Source organism: Macadamia integrifolia, unplaced genomic scaffold, assembly GCF_013358625.1.
Source record: "Macadamia integrifolia cultivar HAES 741 unplaced genomic scaffold, SCU_Mint_v3 scaffold1283, whole genome shotgun sequence".
In the NCBI taxonomy this organism is placed as follows: domain Eukaryota; kingdom Viridiplantae; phylum Streptophyta; class Magnoliopsida; order Proteales; family Proteaceae; genus Macadamia; species Macadamia integrifolia.
The window spans coordinates 162,606-181,534 of NW_024868143.1; the positions used below are offsets into that span (position 1 = coordinate 162,606).

An 18,929-nucleotide genomic window follows, 5' to 3' on the forward strand; every position below is an offset into this window, starting at 1 on the left:
AATATGTCGGAGCAGGTCATTCTTTAAAACCACAGTTCCCATTACTGTCATACAGTACTACCAACATTGGATGTCAAGTGTACAACTTGAGTAGGTTGGATGGAATTAGGGCCAGGGCCAAGCCCAGACCAATAATCTTTAGAAGGAAATGTTCAAGTGGAAACTATTTCCAAGTTCCAACCTGAAAGTTACACAGCTTGAACCCTACCTGATTACATTTCATACAGGATTTAGTTCACTCCTACATCACCTCTGATGTGAAAAGGCCAGGAATTCCATAAATCCCTACTGATTAATTTATAGCCAGGTTCAGCCTTAGCCTGGTCCAAAGTAACACCCTGTTTTGATTGGGCATGCCATCATATACTTAATAGAAGAAACAGCAACAATAAAAACCAACATGTAACATACTAATGCTTCTATTTAGGTAGAGATGATATGTTTCCACATTACATTCTGGATTTTTCACCACTCTTTAAGCAAAGTTACATTCTATTTATATACTCTATTCTCATACAAACACTCTATTTATTCTCTTCATTTCCATATACGAAATACATGACCCACATAGAGGTGAAGATCCCAAGTACTTGTATGTTTTTATTCTTCTCATGCAAACATTTCGTTTATTCACTTCATTCTCTTATACTAGGTACATGACCCCCATAGCTCAGAAGATCCCAGGGAGACAAGGGAGACTTTAAACCAGGTATGCTCAATGACCTACACCAAGAAGTAATGAAAATAAAGAAAAGGTTACTAAACAATAATTGAGACACTTATTTGCTTTGCTTTTTCGACTAGTAACAAGAACACGATCAATTCAGAGGTTTAGCGAAGAGGGGCTGCCTACCTAAGATCTTTTTTTTTAGGACTCCAAGTACCTCCTCTGGATCACGTTTAGTTTGCTTGTAGGCCTCGATCTTGTTCACTTCCTGCAAGACAGTTTAACGTATATAAATAGCAACTCTTCCAGAGATTCAACAATAGATAATATTTTTCTGAAAAGAACAGAGAGAAACAGAACTAAAAAGCACCAGTCTAGGAATTGAAGGGTTCTCAATGAATAAAATAAAGACAATTTATATCAAAAGGCACTTAACATACCTCAATCCATGTAGCTAGCTTTGGCCTTCCGGTGGTGATGTCATAATTCTTTATCTCCAATAATAATGGTTGAAATCTTTCAATAAATGGTGCATAGGCTATATCCACCTGAAATTCATGTATTTCACTCACACATCAGTCTCTCTTTGTAATTACGACATAGCGAGGTTCCTGTTCCTTAACGGTTCCAGGCCCTCAAAGTCCCAAATACTCAAATATAAGTGTTTCTTTGACACATAACACTTAGTTTTTCTTTGTAATTACAACATGACCTTATATAAACTATAACTATTAAGTATAAACTAATCCTAAACAAGTAAATACGCATCTAAAATAAATGTGTCCTAGCAGCTCCAGTTCTTAGTTGTCATTTCATAATATATTGTCAGCAAACCATATCGATGGTATTTAATCTGAAAAAAAATAATATAACAATAAATAAGGAGAAAAAGAACACCATTTGGCCTATGAGAAGCTTGCAGAAGAAGCAAAAGTTACCACACTGAATTGTTGGCCAAGGAAGAAAGGACCATCATCAAATTTGGAGAGAGCCGTTTCCAGGTAATCAAAAACAGCACCTGATACATGTTGATGCAATTCAGTCATAACAGAATGTGAGATAACATTATGAATGCCCAAACCACAATACAACACAACACATTTTGATTTTAGTTTAGATACAATCCTAAAGAGGTGCAAAGTGTTGAATCTCACCAACATCAGCATTAAGGTCTCCTTTAAATGAAGAAAAGACGGTTCCAACAAAGGTGTCAGAGTAGGATAACAACTGCTCTGCAAACTCTTTCTTTGCAGGATCCTACAGTTTTTTCAGATTATCACAAAGCCAATATTTTGAAGCTAAATTAGAAAACTCTTTCAAAGATATTCTCCATATCTTACATCAGGGAGAAGGGAAGGCCCCTCAAAGTGGCTATCAATGTATTTAACCAAATCAAGACTCTCCCCTCTGATCTCATTGTTGTGCTCCAGGGAGGGAACCTACAGAACAAGAGAATTTAACAAGTGAAAGGGAAGATGTGTTGAAACTGAAAACCTAACCACAAACCAAGAAAGAAGAAACACACAAAGAAAGAAAACAGAAAACAATCACAAACACAAAGATATACGCGGTTCGGCAAGATGCATGTGTCCATGGTCCAGTGAAAGCGTCTTCTTCAGTATACATGGAGAAATAGGGTTACAACTGAGCTTTCTGCCTCACATCTTTCCTTGTTACAAAGAATTTTCAAGGCCTCAAGCCCTTTACAGTGCTTCGGAGGCAGTCCACAACCCCATATCCACAACAGTGTCCATAAATGGCTAATCCTCATAATACGAAAAATCAATCCTCAACAAGATTTACTCTGAAATGGATCTATTTCTGTTCATGCTAGAGATTCTCACTGAATTTAGGCATGAAAATAAAAAAATAGAAAGAGGGAGAGGGGGGGGGGGCAGCAAGACATGTTAATTATATTCAGTTTGGGACAATGAAGTTTTCTAATGTAGACATATCAGCACTCAGACATGAAGAAGAATAGAAGATTAAAGGCTTCAGACATTTACTCCTCTGCAATGTACTCTCACAAGTCAATAATGGTAAACAAAGTAGTTCCTTCTTGTATATTCTGATCCACTTATCCTTCCCTAGCAAACCTTAATTTATCCATTGTTTTGTTCATCACACAACAGCATTAATCTAATTTTCAAGTTGATATTTCATGAACGGAACTAACTCCATCAAACCTTCTACTCTCACAAGCTCTCCAAACAACAACAACAATAACAACATAACCTTATCCCAACTGAATGGGGTCGGCTACATGGATCCAATGCTGTAAATTAATAGAAAGTAAAGAAACATAGAAGATAAGTTAAAAGGAGAAAATATGGGATAGGTTAAGAGGGTATCGTAGAATATAGATATGCATCATGGAAATATCCGTTAAAGGGGGTCAGCAACAAAAGTTCTTGTCCTCCACAAAACTCTATCAAAAGTCACAAGCTCTCCAAAATAATTAAGAAAAGCATGATCATAACAAGGATGAGGAATCTCACCTTGTTTGCAGAATATACTTTCTCCTTGTACCAGGCAGGCCTGTTCTGCAGATCAATAGGAACCAACTTAATCTTTTCCTGCAAACCCTGATCCCCAAAAGATCAAACAGAAAAGAAAAATGATTTCTGGTTAGAAATCCATTGCAGCAACTAAAGTACAGTAGAACACAATATAAACATGAAAAGAACAGTACATCAACCTTATAATTCCGCGCAATCCAAGTACGCTGAGCAAATGGGCATATGTAAGATATGTATAACCTTCAGACGCGATCATGAAAAATGAGATTGAAAGTCAGGTAATAAACACAGGGACATTAACAGAGCAACAAACTCGAAATTGAATCTAACCTCGTTGTTCCATCAAAGAGAGTGGGTGGCTCGGAAGTAGAATCAAGAGTAGGGGGTAGAACATCCTGCACACTTCAACCAGAAAGGAAAGAAAGAATGAAGAAATTCACCATTAGCCCACCAATCAAAACAAATCTAGAATAGTCTAGAAAGGAAAATGCATGAAATTGAGATAGACCCAGAAGCAGAATAGGTGAAATGAAGAAGAATTGAATTGATATTCAAAGAGAAATTTGGAGATCTTACACTGCCGCCATTGTTGTTATTTCAGAGCTTAGGATTTTCTTCTTGGTTTGGAGAATAGTAACGAGTAAAGAGTAAAGCAGTAGAACCTGTGAGTTGGGAACTCAGATATTATCTGGTGATGTGAGAAGATTGATGTTTCAACTGGCAGGATTGGAGGAGGACATTTTCTATTTTTGCATCTTTGTATGCTTTTATAGGCATATCCAACCTGATCTGTGACGAAAGCAGTGACGAGCTTGAAAAGTAAGTTCTAGACCTTTAGCGGGAACTCTGGTTGTACTATTTTCTTTTCTCGTCATCCAAACATAGCTTAAATATAAGGGTTTCATTTATTGTCATGAATTTTTTTTTTTTTTTTTTTTTTTTTTAATAGAAACATAAAATTTTGATTAAGAAACAGTCCGTGGTGTGTGCCTTATAGTTTTTTAAGAGCACGTTTGTTTTGAAATATATATATATATATATATATAATATATCATACTATCATACTATTATATAAAAGCATGAAATAACAAATCTCACTTGATAATTTTACCTTATTTCTTTCCCTTCATTCTTTCCGAACTGCTTCTGTGGGTTAATTCCACCTTCCAATGGAATTAGTAAATCTAGTCTATGGCAGAAGATATTAGATGTTATTTTTGCTCTTGGTCCAAATTCATGCCAATGTTTCCAAGGCAAGGATGATTGTTCAAGATCTTTTTCCAGGGAAGTGTCTCTCACGTGACCTGGTAAGCTTAGGGCTGCTCTGAACATGGTGAAATGTGTTTTCTTTATCAAATTGCCTTGGGCCTATCGATGTACATGCTTTGTGTATTTCTTAAAGTGGGTAACTTTTAGATCTTATATTTATCGATTTTCAGCCCCATCTGAACTTCCATGTAACAGTCATGATTACAATTGTTGCTTGGTAAGGCAACTTGGTACTTTTGGATGATGGAAGTCGGCATTGTTGGGTATATCCATTGATAGATACTGGCGAAATCAAATCATCAGGATGAGCTTTGGAGTTTGGATGGCCTTACTATACATTTCTACCAGGCTTGGGTGCAATGTAGCCACATTCTAACATTAATCTGGTGTATACTTAAAACCTTAGAAAAGTTCTTGAATAGGTAGTTCCCAACCACCACCCTGCCCCCCATGATTTTTTTTTTATATGAAACTTTGTACTTTAGGAGTCATTTCGTAAGGACCCAAGATATCAGTGATCCAACCTTGCTATATCTGCCATTGATGTCAGAAATAAAAAAGGAGTTATTTACTGTTCTCCCCTCTCTCTCTCTCTCTCTCATGGCCACACGTGCATTTGCCCGTGCATCTTAACTAGTGTATACATATATTGATGGCTGGAGGTAGAGCCTTTATTGACCTAGGGCTTCTTTATCAATCTAAGAAATCTTTGAATTTGACTCGTCATCCTCAGTATGGAATTATGGATAGACTTTTTAGGCTGCTATAATTTAAAGTCGAGAAAAAACAACTCACATCGTGAATTATTTTCTTCCTAATAAAATTTATTATAATAAAAATATTATTTTTAAAAATCATTTTCAATGTGAATTATTTTCTTCCCCATAAATGAACAACTAAGAAACAAATGTGTCATTTTTCTTTTTCTTTTTCTTTTATTAATTTCTTGTGGAAGAAGCAAAGGCGTGAGTTCAAAAAATGTGGATAAATGTGTTGAGTCAAACTGCAGAAAATAGGAGTTTGCCGGTTTGACATGCGAGGTTTTCTCCAACTGACATATTGATCATGATTTATGAGTTATGACCGTTGATTCATAGCCCAAAAAAATAAAAAAAAAATTACAGTTGCTAGTGGGAAAAAATCTGGTCCACATCAAAGGGTAGATGCATGGGTTCATAGATTTTGATAGAATATATTCTTACTTATAAGCATTCCTATTCCGAATTGAATCCCTGACTTTTTATTCAAAAATAAATAAATAAATGATTTACTGACTTGGGTAAAGCACATACTCAAATCATCTAGGGTGAGCGACCACGAGGATTCAATGACTGGCCTGGGAGGGCACTGGTATGCACCCCATCCGTTGGATGCTCAAAATCGTTATTGCCTCCAGCAGAGGATTTTGTGCATAAAGCACTGCTTCGAAAATGGGAATCGAGGGTTTGGATTGGAATGATCCCGATTCTAGGGTTTTGGGGTTGGATCACTTGGTTTTCAGATCTGAGAAACCGATTCTTATAGGTTGGCAACCCCCAATTCTAAATTTAAAATCCTCGAGGTGAAGAAAATATTTTCATCTACAATGATTTGATGTTAAAGATTGAATCTTGGAACATCTAGCTTCATCATTAACTCTTCCACCCACGATTTTAGATCAAGGTATCGTATTGATTGATACAAATATCAAAACCAATAGGGATACAAATCAGCCACGTTGAGCCGAATTGCACGATTTTGCCCTCAATTTTGAATAAAAATCACTTTCTAGACCATTTTTTCTCTTGTTACGTACCATCCCAACAATCCTATTGACATCGATATCAATATGACTCCTCACCACTTTTAATGAAGGTTCGAAATATCCATTTTTGATGAATTCAGTTGATTTGTGTTAGAATTTACACTCCCTCTTGGGCCTAAGAATTCATCAGTTGATTTGGGTTAGAATTTATTCCCTCTTGGGCCTAAGAAATGCCTATGCCCAAAATATTGGCCCAAATTTTTAGATTGGGTTGGACACGATAGGGCTATTAATGGGTACCCATTTAGCTGCCCTACCCAACCCTCAATGTGCAGGGTAAGGGTAAAAAACTTCCTTGGACGGTACCCGTAAAGACATTACCCATCTCTACCATACCGGTCGACAGACAGCCGTTGTGGCTTTGGGCTTAGCCGAAAAGTCCTAGTTTGGTTTGGATCCGAGGTACTTACATCCATCTTTTATAGGGTGCAAGTTTGGCCCGCGTGCCCTAGCCTGCAAAAGCCTCTAACTCAGACAGGACCTGGGTTGAGCTTTTTGATCCATAGATTAGGCTAGGGGCTGAGATTTTTAGGCCCAGGGTTGGGCTAAGCTGGCCCTGAGTTGAGCCCAGCATGATTGTTCTCTCTTTCTTCTCATCTAATAGTTGCTTCCTGCACTCCCTTACAAGTGATTATGATGGTGATAATGGTGCAATTGGAATTAAGGGTGAGAAGAGAAGTTAAATAAATAGATAGGGCCTGACCGGGCCAGGCTAAACCCAAGGTCTCAGCCCAGGATTACCTTAGCCAGACCCGGGTCTTCAAACCCTATCTTTACCTAGCCTCTGGGCCGAAAAGCCCAAAACAGGTGCTGCCCGGCACAGGGTGGGTTTGGACTCGCTGGCCCAAACTTGCACCCTTAAATTACATCTTGACCACTGGATTATGGTTACAATAGACCTTGTAATATTCTACCAAAAAAACAAAAAAAATTAGACCTTGTAACCAAGTAGATTTAACCCCGCCCCCACAAAAACGGGGCCAAACCCAAACAACTCTGAGCCCAGTAAGGCTGGGCCTGGGCTGCTATAACTCACACAGATGTCAAGTCAGATATGGGCAGGTATGGGCTGGGCTGAATCCTAAGAATCCTGTGCTGGGCCTGGGTTCTTATAAACTCCGCCCAACCTAGTCCAGTTGCAGCCTTAATATTTCATATGCAAATTTATAACATTTATTCTTTATTTTTAGAGACATACTCGGATGAGCCTAAATTTTTAAGATTTAAATGGATAAAAACTCTAAACTGTCGGGATAAAATTTATCTTTTGAAATGAAGATAAGATTAAAATAGAAACTTTTGTAATTATTACCCATAATAATTGTGTAATTAATTCAAAATTTGGTTACATAATTTTTATTATATTTTGCGACGGAATTATTTATATTTGGAAAGAAAAATTAAAATTTCATTTGAAAGGACTAACTGCCATATTATTTAAGGGTTTAAAGTAGTTATAGGATAATGGTTACAAAAATTCCCATTTTTCTTGTTCTATACTAGTGTCACTATATTTTCCTTCCCTTTACTTGCAACCAGACAGAACCTTTGACCCACAGAGGAAGGAAATGGCTTGGAGGACTAATGAGTTGGTTGTTGGGAAAATTAGTATTTCGACAGATTAACATATTTTTATTACAATTAGGTCATGTCATTCTTTTGCTATTTAAGATTTCCAGGCCTCTTGAATTTTCACTACAATTTCATATGACATTTTAGTGGTCTACATGATTCGGTGAGTTCGGTATGTAAGAAAATAAATTAACGATCAAAAGATTTGTATGAAATTTAAAGTTTAAAAGACCGAAAAATCTTACACAGAAGAAGATTGACCTGACCTAATTATGACAAAAATTGGTAAACCTTGAGGGGAAAAAATCCTTTATATTTGATTTTTTCCACTTTGGCCCTCCTCCCCACCCCTTCCTCATGTAAGGATTAAGTTTCCCTTTATCCTCATAGAAGGAAGAATTTGTTCTATTGATGATGTGATCCTATAATTGGAATTTATTTTTATCATTAACTCTCACATCCTATTGTTCACTATCACACATACGTATTTTGGGTTCAATAAGAGGGTTTAGATGCCTACAGTGAAATGATTCTTCTTTCACCGTGAATGAAGAAAAACTTGTTCATTTATGTAATGTCTTTCAGCCTTGTTTTCTTCCACTGCTTATTGCCTGTGACTTGTAGGAGGGATTTGTGGGATGTCACCTAAGTGAATGATATTGTTGGCCAACTTAGTGTAACTCTTAATTTAATTGTTCTACATTACCAAAAAAATAAAATATTTTGAGTTCTATTCTTTCATTTGATGCATCTATATCTTTGAATGTTATAGCACATTCTATTTCTAAATGGTCTTTTATTTACCTTCATAAAGGTTGTTGGAAGTCCTCTTTCCCTTAGGATCTTCGTAATCTTGTACTTCAGTCTTCTTTTGAACATCATTAATTTCCCCCTATTTGTAATGTTTGAATGCATCTAGGTCTTTGGATGTTGCAGCACATTCTATTTCTAAATGGTTTTTGAATTACCTTCATAAAGGTTGTTGGAAGTCCTCTTTCCCTTAGGATCTTCGCAACCGTGTATTTAGTCTTCTTTTGAATGTCATTACTTTCCCACTATTTGAGATGAATGGGAGGTTTGCACCCAAAAAATAAAAAAAAGATTGACCAAAATTTATAGTCAACAACGTACCTCGATAGCTCAAGAGGATATCATCATTTCCCATTCTTCCATGATATTCAACCAACAAAAATTAAAAGGGAGAGGGATAGGAATGCTAGCGTAATACCTAGGAATTAGGAATGCTAGCAGGATTTTGACCATAGGATTTGATCAACTTGAATTAAACCGTTGGATGGAGAGAAAGTAAACAAACGATTTGCTACACCTTTCTTCTCCCTCTTTCGCTCTCTCTTCTCTCTCCAAGTCGTCGGAAAAGTCATTCTTTTTACTAGATCTAGCCGGAGAAAGCAAACTCCGGTAGGCCCTCCAAACAAATAAAGTGGCTTCTCCTTCGGCTTTGGCGATGGCAAAATACGGTCATGTTCTTCTTCAGCCCTTAGGACATTGAAGGGAATGGCCATTGTTTCCTCCTCCAGCCCCTGAGCCCCACCCTATCCTTCTTCTTCCTGCAACTCCACCAGCCACTTCCTCCTCTTCTCTCTTCTTCTTCTTCACCTCCACCCGTTGCTGCAACTCAACCCACCGCCCCCTTCTTCTTCTTGTTGCAACTCACCAACCACTGCTTCCTCCTCCTTTTCTTTTTCTTCTTCTTCACCCCTACCCCTTACTGCAACTCAACCCACCTACCCCTTCTTCTTCTTCTTTCTGCAACTCACTAGCCACTTCCTCCTCCTGTTCATTTTCTTCTTCTTCACCCCTACCCCCTGCTACAACTCAACCCACCGCCCCCTTCTTCTTCTTCTTCCTGCAACTCACCAACCACTTCCTCCTCCTGTTCTTTTTCTTCTTCTTCACCCCTACCCCCTACTGCAACTCAACCGTCCACATACTTCCGCAAATTCCCCAACCTCAAGTTGAAAGATGATTCCCCACCTGTGGAGCTTCCTCTCCTCGACTCACCTAACTCGCCGATGCCACCATCCCCCAAGTCAACCCTTTTCTTCTCGGACTTTACCCCACCTTAGTTGCGCAAAGAAGACAGCTTATTTATTTATTTATTTATTGGGAGAAGCATAGAAGAGAAATTGGAGTGGGAGTCGGAGTCGGAGTCGGAGTCGGAGAAGGAGAAGAAGAGGAACCGTGGGAGTGGGAGTCGGAGACGGAGAAGGAGGGTGGAGATAGAATTTGGGGAGAAATAAAGTGTAGCGGCGGTAGATTGAAACTTTGGATCTTTTCTTTCCATCCAACGGTTACATTTAAGATACACAAATTATAAGGCTAATATCCTGCTAGCATTCCTAATTCTTAGGTGCTACGCTAGCATACCTGTCATTTTCCCAAATTAAAAATACCAAATGATGGTGAAAGAGCATAATTTAGTTGACCAGGACTACACCTCACAATCGAACGGTCATGAATTCAACTCTCCTTAGGACTAGCTATAAAAAAGAGAAATGTGGAGATTTGTTGCCACCACTTGTCAAGGTTGTTAGGTGGCAAGTGGTGTCTTATCCGTCATTTTTTTTTAATAATCTAATTCATTTGAATATTTATAAAATAATGATAACTCGTGTCAAGCGTGTGTGGGTTATATCTTAATCTGTAAATAATCCCTAGCCACTGCTATTTTTAGTCATTTGTGATCCTCTCTTCACAATCAAAGGTATTGCAGACTTGAACTGTTCCAACTTTCAAGGTCGATATGGGTTTAGTTAATTAGGTTTGATTTAGACTAATTTGAATACTAATTCAATACCAGAGAGAGAAAGAGAGAGATTAACTCCCTAAACCATGTATAAAATAAAATATTTGTATCGTATTTTTGTGTAATTTTTTTAAATATTTTTTGGGGATATATTTTTTTTTTATATAGAAATTGGGGCTAAATTTTGACTAGTGACATAAGTTTGAACTTCTCTATCATATATATATTGGTTGAACCTTCACAATAGCTGAAGGAAAACTTTCCTCCATTGAATATGAGCATCATAAATTTTTGCCCCCTATTAACGAACGGTCGATAATATCCCCACCTTCCTTATATCACATAAACACCATCCGAACCTTGACCATGGGGTGAAAGAATATTCGATCCTCAAATTTTTTTTAGTTATTTATTTTTTTGCCAAAAGGTTTTCTATTCTCATGGATGTTGGAAAATTCTATGGTCATGCACGCTTTTTTGTGCCACTTAAAATTGTGATATGGCAAATCTGATTCATGAACGTTTAGGAGATGGTTTGGATAGATCACATGTCAGATTCTAGTCTCGGATTCAATCACATTCCCCTATGTAACTAATGGAGATGCAAAAAACCAAATCAATATTTGGCCCTCAAGTATGTCTCCTTGTATGCATTAAGGCATTCATCAATCTAATAACAAAGAGGGGTTGGGGTTACTTTTAAATTCACAAATGCAAATCCTCCAATGGAATGCAACACTTGAACTAGTCACCATCATATGGAAAATGCTCAGCTTCAATGGAGAAACCCTAATGGAGAAGAGACTTTCTCTTCTGGTCTCTACAACTAGACCACTTAATTCTTAATTCGTAAAAGTGATTAGGGTTTTCCACTGCCATCATATTTATAATTGAGCTTCTTTATAACCCAAATAACTAGTTAATTGAAGTGTGTGGCTTAGCTTATTCATTTTCGACCCTCTTTGGTAAGAGATCTCGAAGTAGTTCCTAGATCATTTGGATCCACAGAAGACCACACGGTTAGGCCGAAAATACTGACTGATCCTTCCAGAATTTTTAACATTTTTAGCAATACTATTGAAACCACATCTTTTGACTCAACTAGCATCACAGGAGCCGTAACCCCAATTCGGAAACGGAAGTCAACACTCTAGAGGAGAAAACAACTGCACAAAATTTTTCCAATTCATTCGCTTAGGCCCTCAACAGAGTCCAAGAAGTTTGGTCACATAATTTAGGTTTTTCCCCTCCATGGAGTCTATGAAGTTTGGTTGTAGAATTTATTCCTAGACTATGTTTGCACTTTTACCCTAATTGCTTATTTTCTTATATTTTTGCCCTTTCTTATAAGTGACCTAACTATATAAGGTCACTTTGGCTTATTTGTAAAACACTTCAATTTTTAAGCAAAAACAACCATTTCGCACTCCTTTCTCTCTGAAATTAGGGTTCGTCTGTGTTAGAACAACATCCAACCCACCACCTTTTCATTGAATCAATTTCTATAACATAAAGCGAAGCAAGCTACTCACTATTCTTGAAAATAAAAACCTAGCAATAGGCGACATAGACAATATCATATTAGAATCATGTACTATATTATTTGGAAATATCCTTGTACATGAGTGATATTGTATATCCACACTTCACCTTACATGCATAGAGAGAGTGAGAGAGACTAACAAATTAATTAAAACAATGATTTTCCATTATGATAGAATGAAATTACACCAATGAAAGAGTGGAAGGCAGATTCATTTAGTAAAAAAAAAAAAAAAAAATTCCCTAGGCATGGAGAAAGTATTTAAGTGTGGACCTTAGGACTCATTATATATGGGTTTCTTTTTTCCTTTTATTTTTTTTTTTTATAATAATTTTGTTTCTCGATTATTAAATGGGTGAGGAGGAGGGATCTTCTACAGTGAGCACTGAGTGGCAGTAAGGATCCAATGGCTGAAATTTTTTTGGCATACACCCCAACCATTAGATTCTCATTACCATTCACTATCTCACTTCTCACCACCTATGGTAATTAAGACCATGACATGCGTGGTTGTTGCTACCAAAAAAAAAAAAAAATAGTGTTTTGTTCTTTAGACTTTCATTCTGTTGCCTACCTGTTGTTCTTTGGTCTCCCTCACCGAAAAAAATCCTCTGCCGCGGATGCTGCGGAGCGGAGAGGATCCGATGGTTGGCATTACATCGGGGCGTGTGCCGATGTCGTCTCAGCCTTCTGATGCTCGTCGCACGACCGCACCCGCGGTAGAGGATCATCGCCCATCCCTCACCTTCTTTTTCTCTTTTCAAAATCCATCCACATTAGGCAACCTATCGATATCAGATTCATCATATAGGTATCGGTCATGATTGATATAATATCGGTGTGATCAATTCCATTGATACAAAAAAAAAAGGGATTATTTTTTTAACCCAGTATGGTCCAATCAGTAGTTGTATCAGTTGCAACCGATATTTATACTAATACCATGCACTAAAACCTTGTTTCATTATCATATATCTTTAGGAGTCCATTTGCTCAGATATCAAGTTTCAATTTTGAAATTTAGTTGAATTCGGGTAAGGCTGTGTAGTTCCTCCCCCCGCCCCCCCCTTCCCCAACCACATCTCACATATGCGGGAGCCTCATACATCGGGTACATCTTATTTTTTAAAACTTTACTCGTAATTAATCCAGATTATTCTCTAAATATCGAACAATCAAAATGATGGAATCACCCTTCCATTTTTGAAAAATTAGCAATTGTTTAATCACCAGACTTGGCATGGTATTCAGTTGTTGGTATATTGGTGGTTGCTAGCTTCATTGGTCTTAATTTGGTATGGTATAAGGTGGTACCAAGGGTGTTAATTGGGATGGTTCTTAGTATTCAGGATGGGTCTATGTGGTATTGGTACCAAATGTACCAATCTTCCGGTGACGGGATAGTATCAAATTCTTAACGGTTCTAGGCAAAGGGGGAAGAACTTCAATGATTCCTTATTTTCCATTATTATTTTTGTGGGTTTTTCATTATAATGAAATCTAATATGCCCTTTACTTTGGAAAGAAAATTAAAATACAAAATCATGATGAATTTCATATGTTTACTTTTTCAAAGTCTTTAAGATCACATGTAAGCTTAAAAATAATAAATAATAATTAATAATAACTCAATAAATAAGTGTTATCACAAAACAAGTTTTTGGTATCAAAACTAATTAAAGGTCCTCCAACTGAAACCTCCATGAGAGAAAATGCCACTCAAATATGTAATAGCCATAAAACTTGAAAAATATCATCTGAAAAACAATATTGGTATTTAAACGATACCAATGAATAACAATGAAATGATTTCATACATAATGGAGGCAAAGAGGTCACTTACGTGAGGAAGACAGAGAAAGAAAAAGAAAGGTTGCCAGTATAAGAGCCTAAACTCTAGAACCCCTCCCTACATATAACTGTCCTGCTCCATCTCACACCGTCCATGGCGTGAAACCTCCTTTGGATGTGGGGATCAATTCCCATGGATGATGTAAGATGGGTTGAGGTGGTTACTCGTAGGGTAAACGAACTTCTCTCCTACTTAACTTAATTATCCAATGTTTTAGTTCTCAATATTTGTGTTGATATGATCGCTGCAGATGTTGATACTTTGGAACAAAATTTGGTTGTTGCCCAAGTTGTGGTTACCCAATAATTCATTTTTCTTATTAAATTGACAATCCCTTTTTTATTTTTTTTAGGGGCAATACAATTCAATCGTATTCACATCTTCTATAATAAGCGATGAGGTGTGGTGAATATTAAACGGCTGAGAGCATCTAAACACATATCCCAAGAAGCTCTCAATCACCCGATGTTCACTACATCAGTACAGAGATTCCGGAAGATTTTTACTCAATCCTATCTGGCCTAAACCATCCACTGATTAACTAAAATCTGTTTACCAAAAAAAAAAACTAAAATCTTACCCAGGTGGCCAATCCGTTAGAGTACACGTGGATTTCTTCACACGCCGCGGATGAGGATAAAAGTGATGTGATTGGAAAAAGGAAATCAGGACCAAACCTAAGGGCAACACGTACCCCTTTAAAAGTTCATTTTTCTCTTTTCAAAGTGCCCAATCAACGATTCAATGGGAAATGGAAATGGAGACTGGACAATTCCCACATCACAAGCAGCTGTGAATGTGGAGCGAAGTAAAGAACACCCCAGCCTGTAGTGCCCTTTGGTTGGATGATGTGGCATTACTTACCAACCGTTTTTGCTTTTCTTTATATATTTAAATTAACACATGGTAAACTTTGATACCCTACATCACTACTGCTTATGCAACAAAGGAATAACAACAAAATCTTTCATAAAAAGATAATAAAAAGGTGAGTGTTTCGGGTAAAGCCAATAAGAGAGGAATTTGTTCGTCACACCAATGAGAGTGTCAATATTGATTGTCATCTATATCAATAATAATATCGACATGAATCAGTTGTATTAATCTATATCGACTTAATTTCATTGAAAAAAAAATAAAATAAAATAGCACTCTATCCTCATGGGCAAGTTTTTTTCTAATAAAGAATAACAATAACATTTTTCTTGGACTTATGATTTTATAAGACCATTATAAAGATTTCGTAAGAAACCAAACCACGTATTTAAATATATACTATTCTAATATTCCCATTAGAGTGAATTTAATTTAATTTTTTTTATGGGTTAATATTATAATCTCATAGCTTTTAGATGAGAACAAATCCACTTCAATTCATATACTAAAATTAATGGTTGAAATAGGAGGTCAAATTGTGTATGGATTCATTGAACCCATAACTTTCCTTTTTTATTATAAAAATACTTCAACAATTACAAATTCAATAATCTGGACCAAACAATCCATATAAAAAACTGTTGGATTTCTTTCAACATAATATAGGGAGAGGGATAGATATCGTCTTATTTTCAAAATTTCTTTAAGTTGAGAATATAAATAATTTTTTATTATTATATTTTACTATCAAGGCTTATCATTGTCTCACACACTTTTCGAGTTGATAAGTGAAATGATAGAATTTTACCCTCATTAAAAAAAAAATATTTCCAATAAAAAATCAAATGTAATATAGAGTAAAAAAAAAGGAATCAAATAAGGGGTTAGGATTGACTAGAACTGGTTTTAATCGGTCACTCAATATTCACTCTTAGGCCAAGCATGCTCATGCTATAATGGGCTATGGAGTTGATGGACCTTAGAATCCATATTTTTCTTTTCTTTTTTTTTCTAGTTCTACCATAGATTGAGTATGGCCCGAATATATGGGCTCAAAATTAACTCATTTTTTGGTTTAATCAATGATCTTCCGTTATTGGGACCAATTAAGGACCGGAACCAACCAAATTGATTAATAATAGGTCTTGGTCGTGACTCGTGAGTCGTGAAACATTGTACCAATTAGATAATTGGTCAGTTCTGGGTTTGGTCTTATAGGACCATGTCTGGTTAGACCCAGACGGACCAATTAGAATCGAACCATCTGGATTGACACTCCTACTCTTGCCAACTCAATAATTTCTCTTAATTAATCACTCTTCAATCTTTTTCAACTCCCACTTGAAAGTCTCTTCCTTCTCTCCTAAACCACTCCTCAATTAATTTAATCCTCTCTTTTCTTTCATGCTCCCCTAATTAATCTCTCTCTAAAAGTCTCCATAAACGTCATTCTTTGCATTATCAAACACTCTCCTCTTTTCCTCTTAGTCCGCCATTTACTCATTCTCATTTCCACGGTAAAAATAACATTGTTTCAATTATTAGAAATGATTTCCAAGCAGTTTGTTTGGCCTTTTTTTTTTTGGTAAGGAAAAAAAGGGTGCTCAATGATAGTGATCATAGTCCCTCAAGCTGAAGCTCCCATACAGCAAGTAACATTTTTGTAGGACCAACGAGTGATGATGGAACGTGTCAACTCAAATCCAAAACTAGTCAATTTGAGTGGTAATGAAACAAGGGCTTCTTTCCATCAAGCTACCAACCTCTTAATTGTTTATTTAATCATTCTCACCTTTGAATATGCGATTTTTTTTAAAGCTCCCATTGTGTTCTTACGCAACTACATTTTTTCCAAAGCATTAGACTTTCCTTTCGTTATTAGCATAATATAACAAAGCAGACTGAAACTTTATACTTGTGAATGTTTTGCACAACTTTCTCACACTTTTTTTTATACCATACAAAAAAATTCTTGAGTGACTCATATTATTGCTTCCTATGCTTTAGAATAGATACTTGTTTAGTTGTTTTTGTATTAACAAAGAAGCATTCCATACATCTCTCTCTCTCTCTCTCTCTCTCTCTCTCTCTCTCTCTCGATACTACCCATTGCCTACACCAATGTTTTAATATATATCCATCATGTGGCAGTCAGATTAGCACTCAAACTTTGTCTGATTATTTGCACATCACCATCTATTCATGTATAAAGAAGTCTTTGCTTAAACTTTGCCACATGATAAAATAAGAGTTTAACAATGAATTGAAATATTGGCATGAATTTACGATAATCCAAATACTAGGTATGGGGAATTATGTTGATCCTATTATGGTTGGTATTTTGTGCTTTTTTTGTTTGCTTTTGATGAAAGTTTCTTATACCAATTAAAATAAAGAGGTCACAAGAAAAAAAGTTGATCCATTTAAAAAATTCTTGGACCACATATTTTTATTTTAAATAAAAAATGATGGTTATAAAAATAATATAAAACAATTTGATGAAAATATTAATATTTAAAAAAAATAAAATGATAATTTAGTATATGATGAATCATATGGTTGAGTACGACTCAAAATCTGAAACAAAAGCAACTAAAAGACAAAGATGTAAACCACCCATCAATTAGGACAACCAAATTAAACTCCACGTGGCAAAAACCACAACCCGTCGAGAGTAACTAATTGTTGTTTTTGTTGATTATTTTACAAGATATGTCTTAATTCCAAGTTCCCTTAACACCTTGTTTTAATAACAAAGCATCCATTTTTACAACCCTACAATGTGATTAAACTTGAAGAACTTGCTTAGTAAACAACATAAAGCCCCGTATTAGGGATGAGTTTCTAGGCTTGTAACTTAGTGGCGGCAATAAGCCAGTGAAAATCTAGCATAAACCTACGTAGAAGTCGAGGGTTTAACTTTAACCCTCCTACCCACCACCTTTGCCAACTAATAGTAACTAGTAAGCATTTCTGTTATTGTCAAGAATAAATAGTAACAAATATTGTCCCTTTTATCCCATTGGGGAAAAAGATTTTCTTCAACATCAATTACAATCCAACGATTTATCTAAGAGTTGAGAGTGCTTGGACACGTATACTCAGGTGTTGGCTGGTGTTGCGATACGCGATCAAACCCTCCTAAGCTTTAAATAGATGATTAAATGATAATTGAAGGATGCAATCATTTGAGATGAGCCAGATCCTCCTAGTGGGTCCTCAGGGTTCCTTGTCTGGTAACTGTTCCATAGTAGGCCTTGCATAAAAATAAAAATATTTTTTTTTGTAAGAAATAAAATATAAAAAATAGAGCCCCATCCTTCTAATGGGGAAACCCTCTTATTGGCTAAGAGGGCCTTCCTCCCTACCTAAGTTTGACTATAGATCTTGTCCCGCACGTTATCGTGCTGCCATATGTCACATTACTGATGGAGGGTTTTTCTACTTAGTCATTTTTTTATTCCTTCCTTTTTGAAAAATAATTAGCAGTCCTTTTTTATTTATACGATCATTAGGACAAGTGGCAACATTGGAGCGTTTGTGAAAAATAACTACTCTTAGAGTTCCTAAGTTCCCCCTAGGTTTGCCTAGGTGTCTCCGTCTTGCTGAAGAAGGGGCCCTACCACAAAAGTTGACAAGATTGATCCATCCACGTCAATTGGGTGGTCCTTTCTGTAATTGTTTCCATATATTTGGAGTCAATTGCAAATATAGCAACGTGGAGAGAAAGAGGAAAGACACGTGGTTATTTTGATAACAGTCGCTCTCCTTCTCTGTCACCCCTCCTTCCTCTTTGGCTCTTCCCTCTTTGTCCCGTACGCTATTCTGTTGCCATGTGTCGTACTTTCTTCTTCTATATTGCTCAATGGGGCCCCACAAAAATTGACAAGATTGGCCCATCCACGTCAAGGGGATGGTCCTTTCTGTAATTGTTTCGATATATTTGGAGTCAATTGCAAATATTTGGGTTGAATGACAACGTGGAGACAAACGGAAAAGACACATGGCAGTTTTCTTTCTCTCTTAGGCTAAGTTTGGTTATTAATATGAGAAAAAAAAA

At 36.5% G+C, this 18,929-nt stretch overlaps 1 protein-coding gene across 1 annotated transcript; it reads right to left on the reverse strand.

Moving 5' to 3' along the window:
• Positions 1–389: 389 nt before the first annotated feature.
• On the reverse strand, positions 390–3,935 carry LOC122063286 (glutathione S-transferase L3-like). The gene is made up of 10 exons (XM_042626991.1): positions 3,763–3,935; positions 3,517–3,588; positions 3,366–3,426; positions 3,166–3,252; positions 2,008–2,106; positions 1,822–1,924; positions 1,606–1,685; positions 1,108–1,215; positions 854–935; positions 390–723 (listed from the first exon to the last, which is right to left on the reverse strand). Exons 1-10 carry the CDS (start codon positions 3,771–3,773, stop codon positions 716–718), a joined length of 711 nt encoding a protein of 236 aa, XP_042482925.1. The 5' UTR covers positions 3,774–3,935; the 3' UTR covers positions 390–715.
• Positions 3,936–18,929: the final 14,994 nt, after the last annotated feature.

What these genes read in the sequence shown, in the direction of transcription:
- LOC122063286 (XM_042626991.1), bottom strand. An exon ending in AAGTATATTCTGCAAACAAG is followed by an intron (nt 2,107 to 3,165) that starts GTGAGATTCCTC and finishes CTTGTTCTGTAG; the next exon opens with GTTCCCTCCCTGGAGCACAA. An exon ending in TTGGCCAACAATTCAGTGTG is followed by an intron (nt 1,216 to 1,605) that starts GTAACTTTTGCT and finishes CATGAATTTCAG; the next exon opens with GTGGATATAGCCTATGCACC.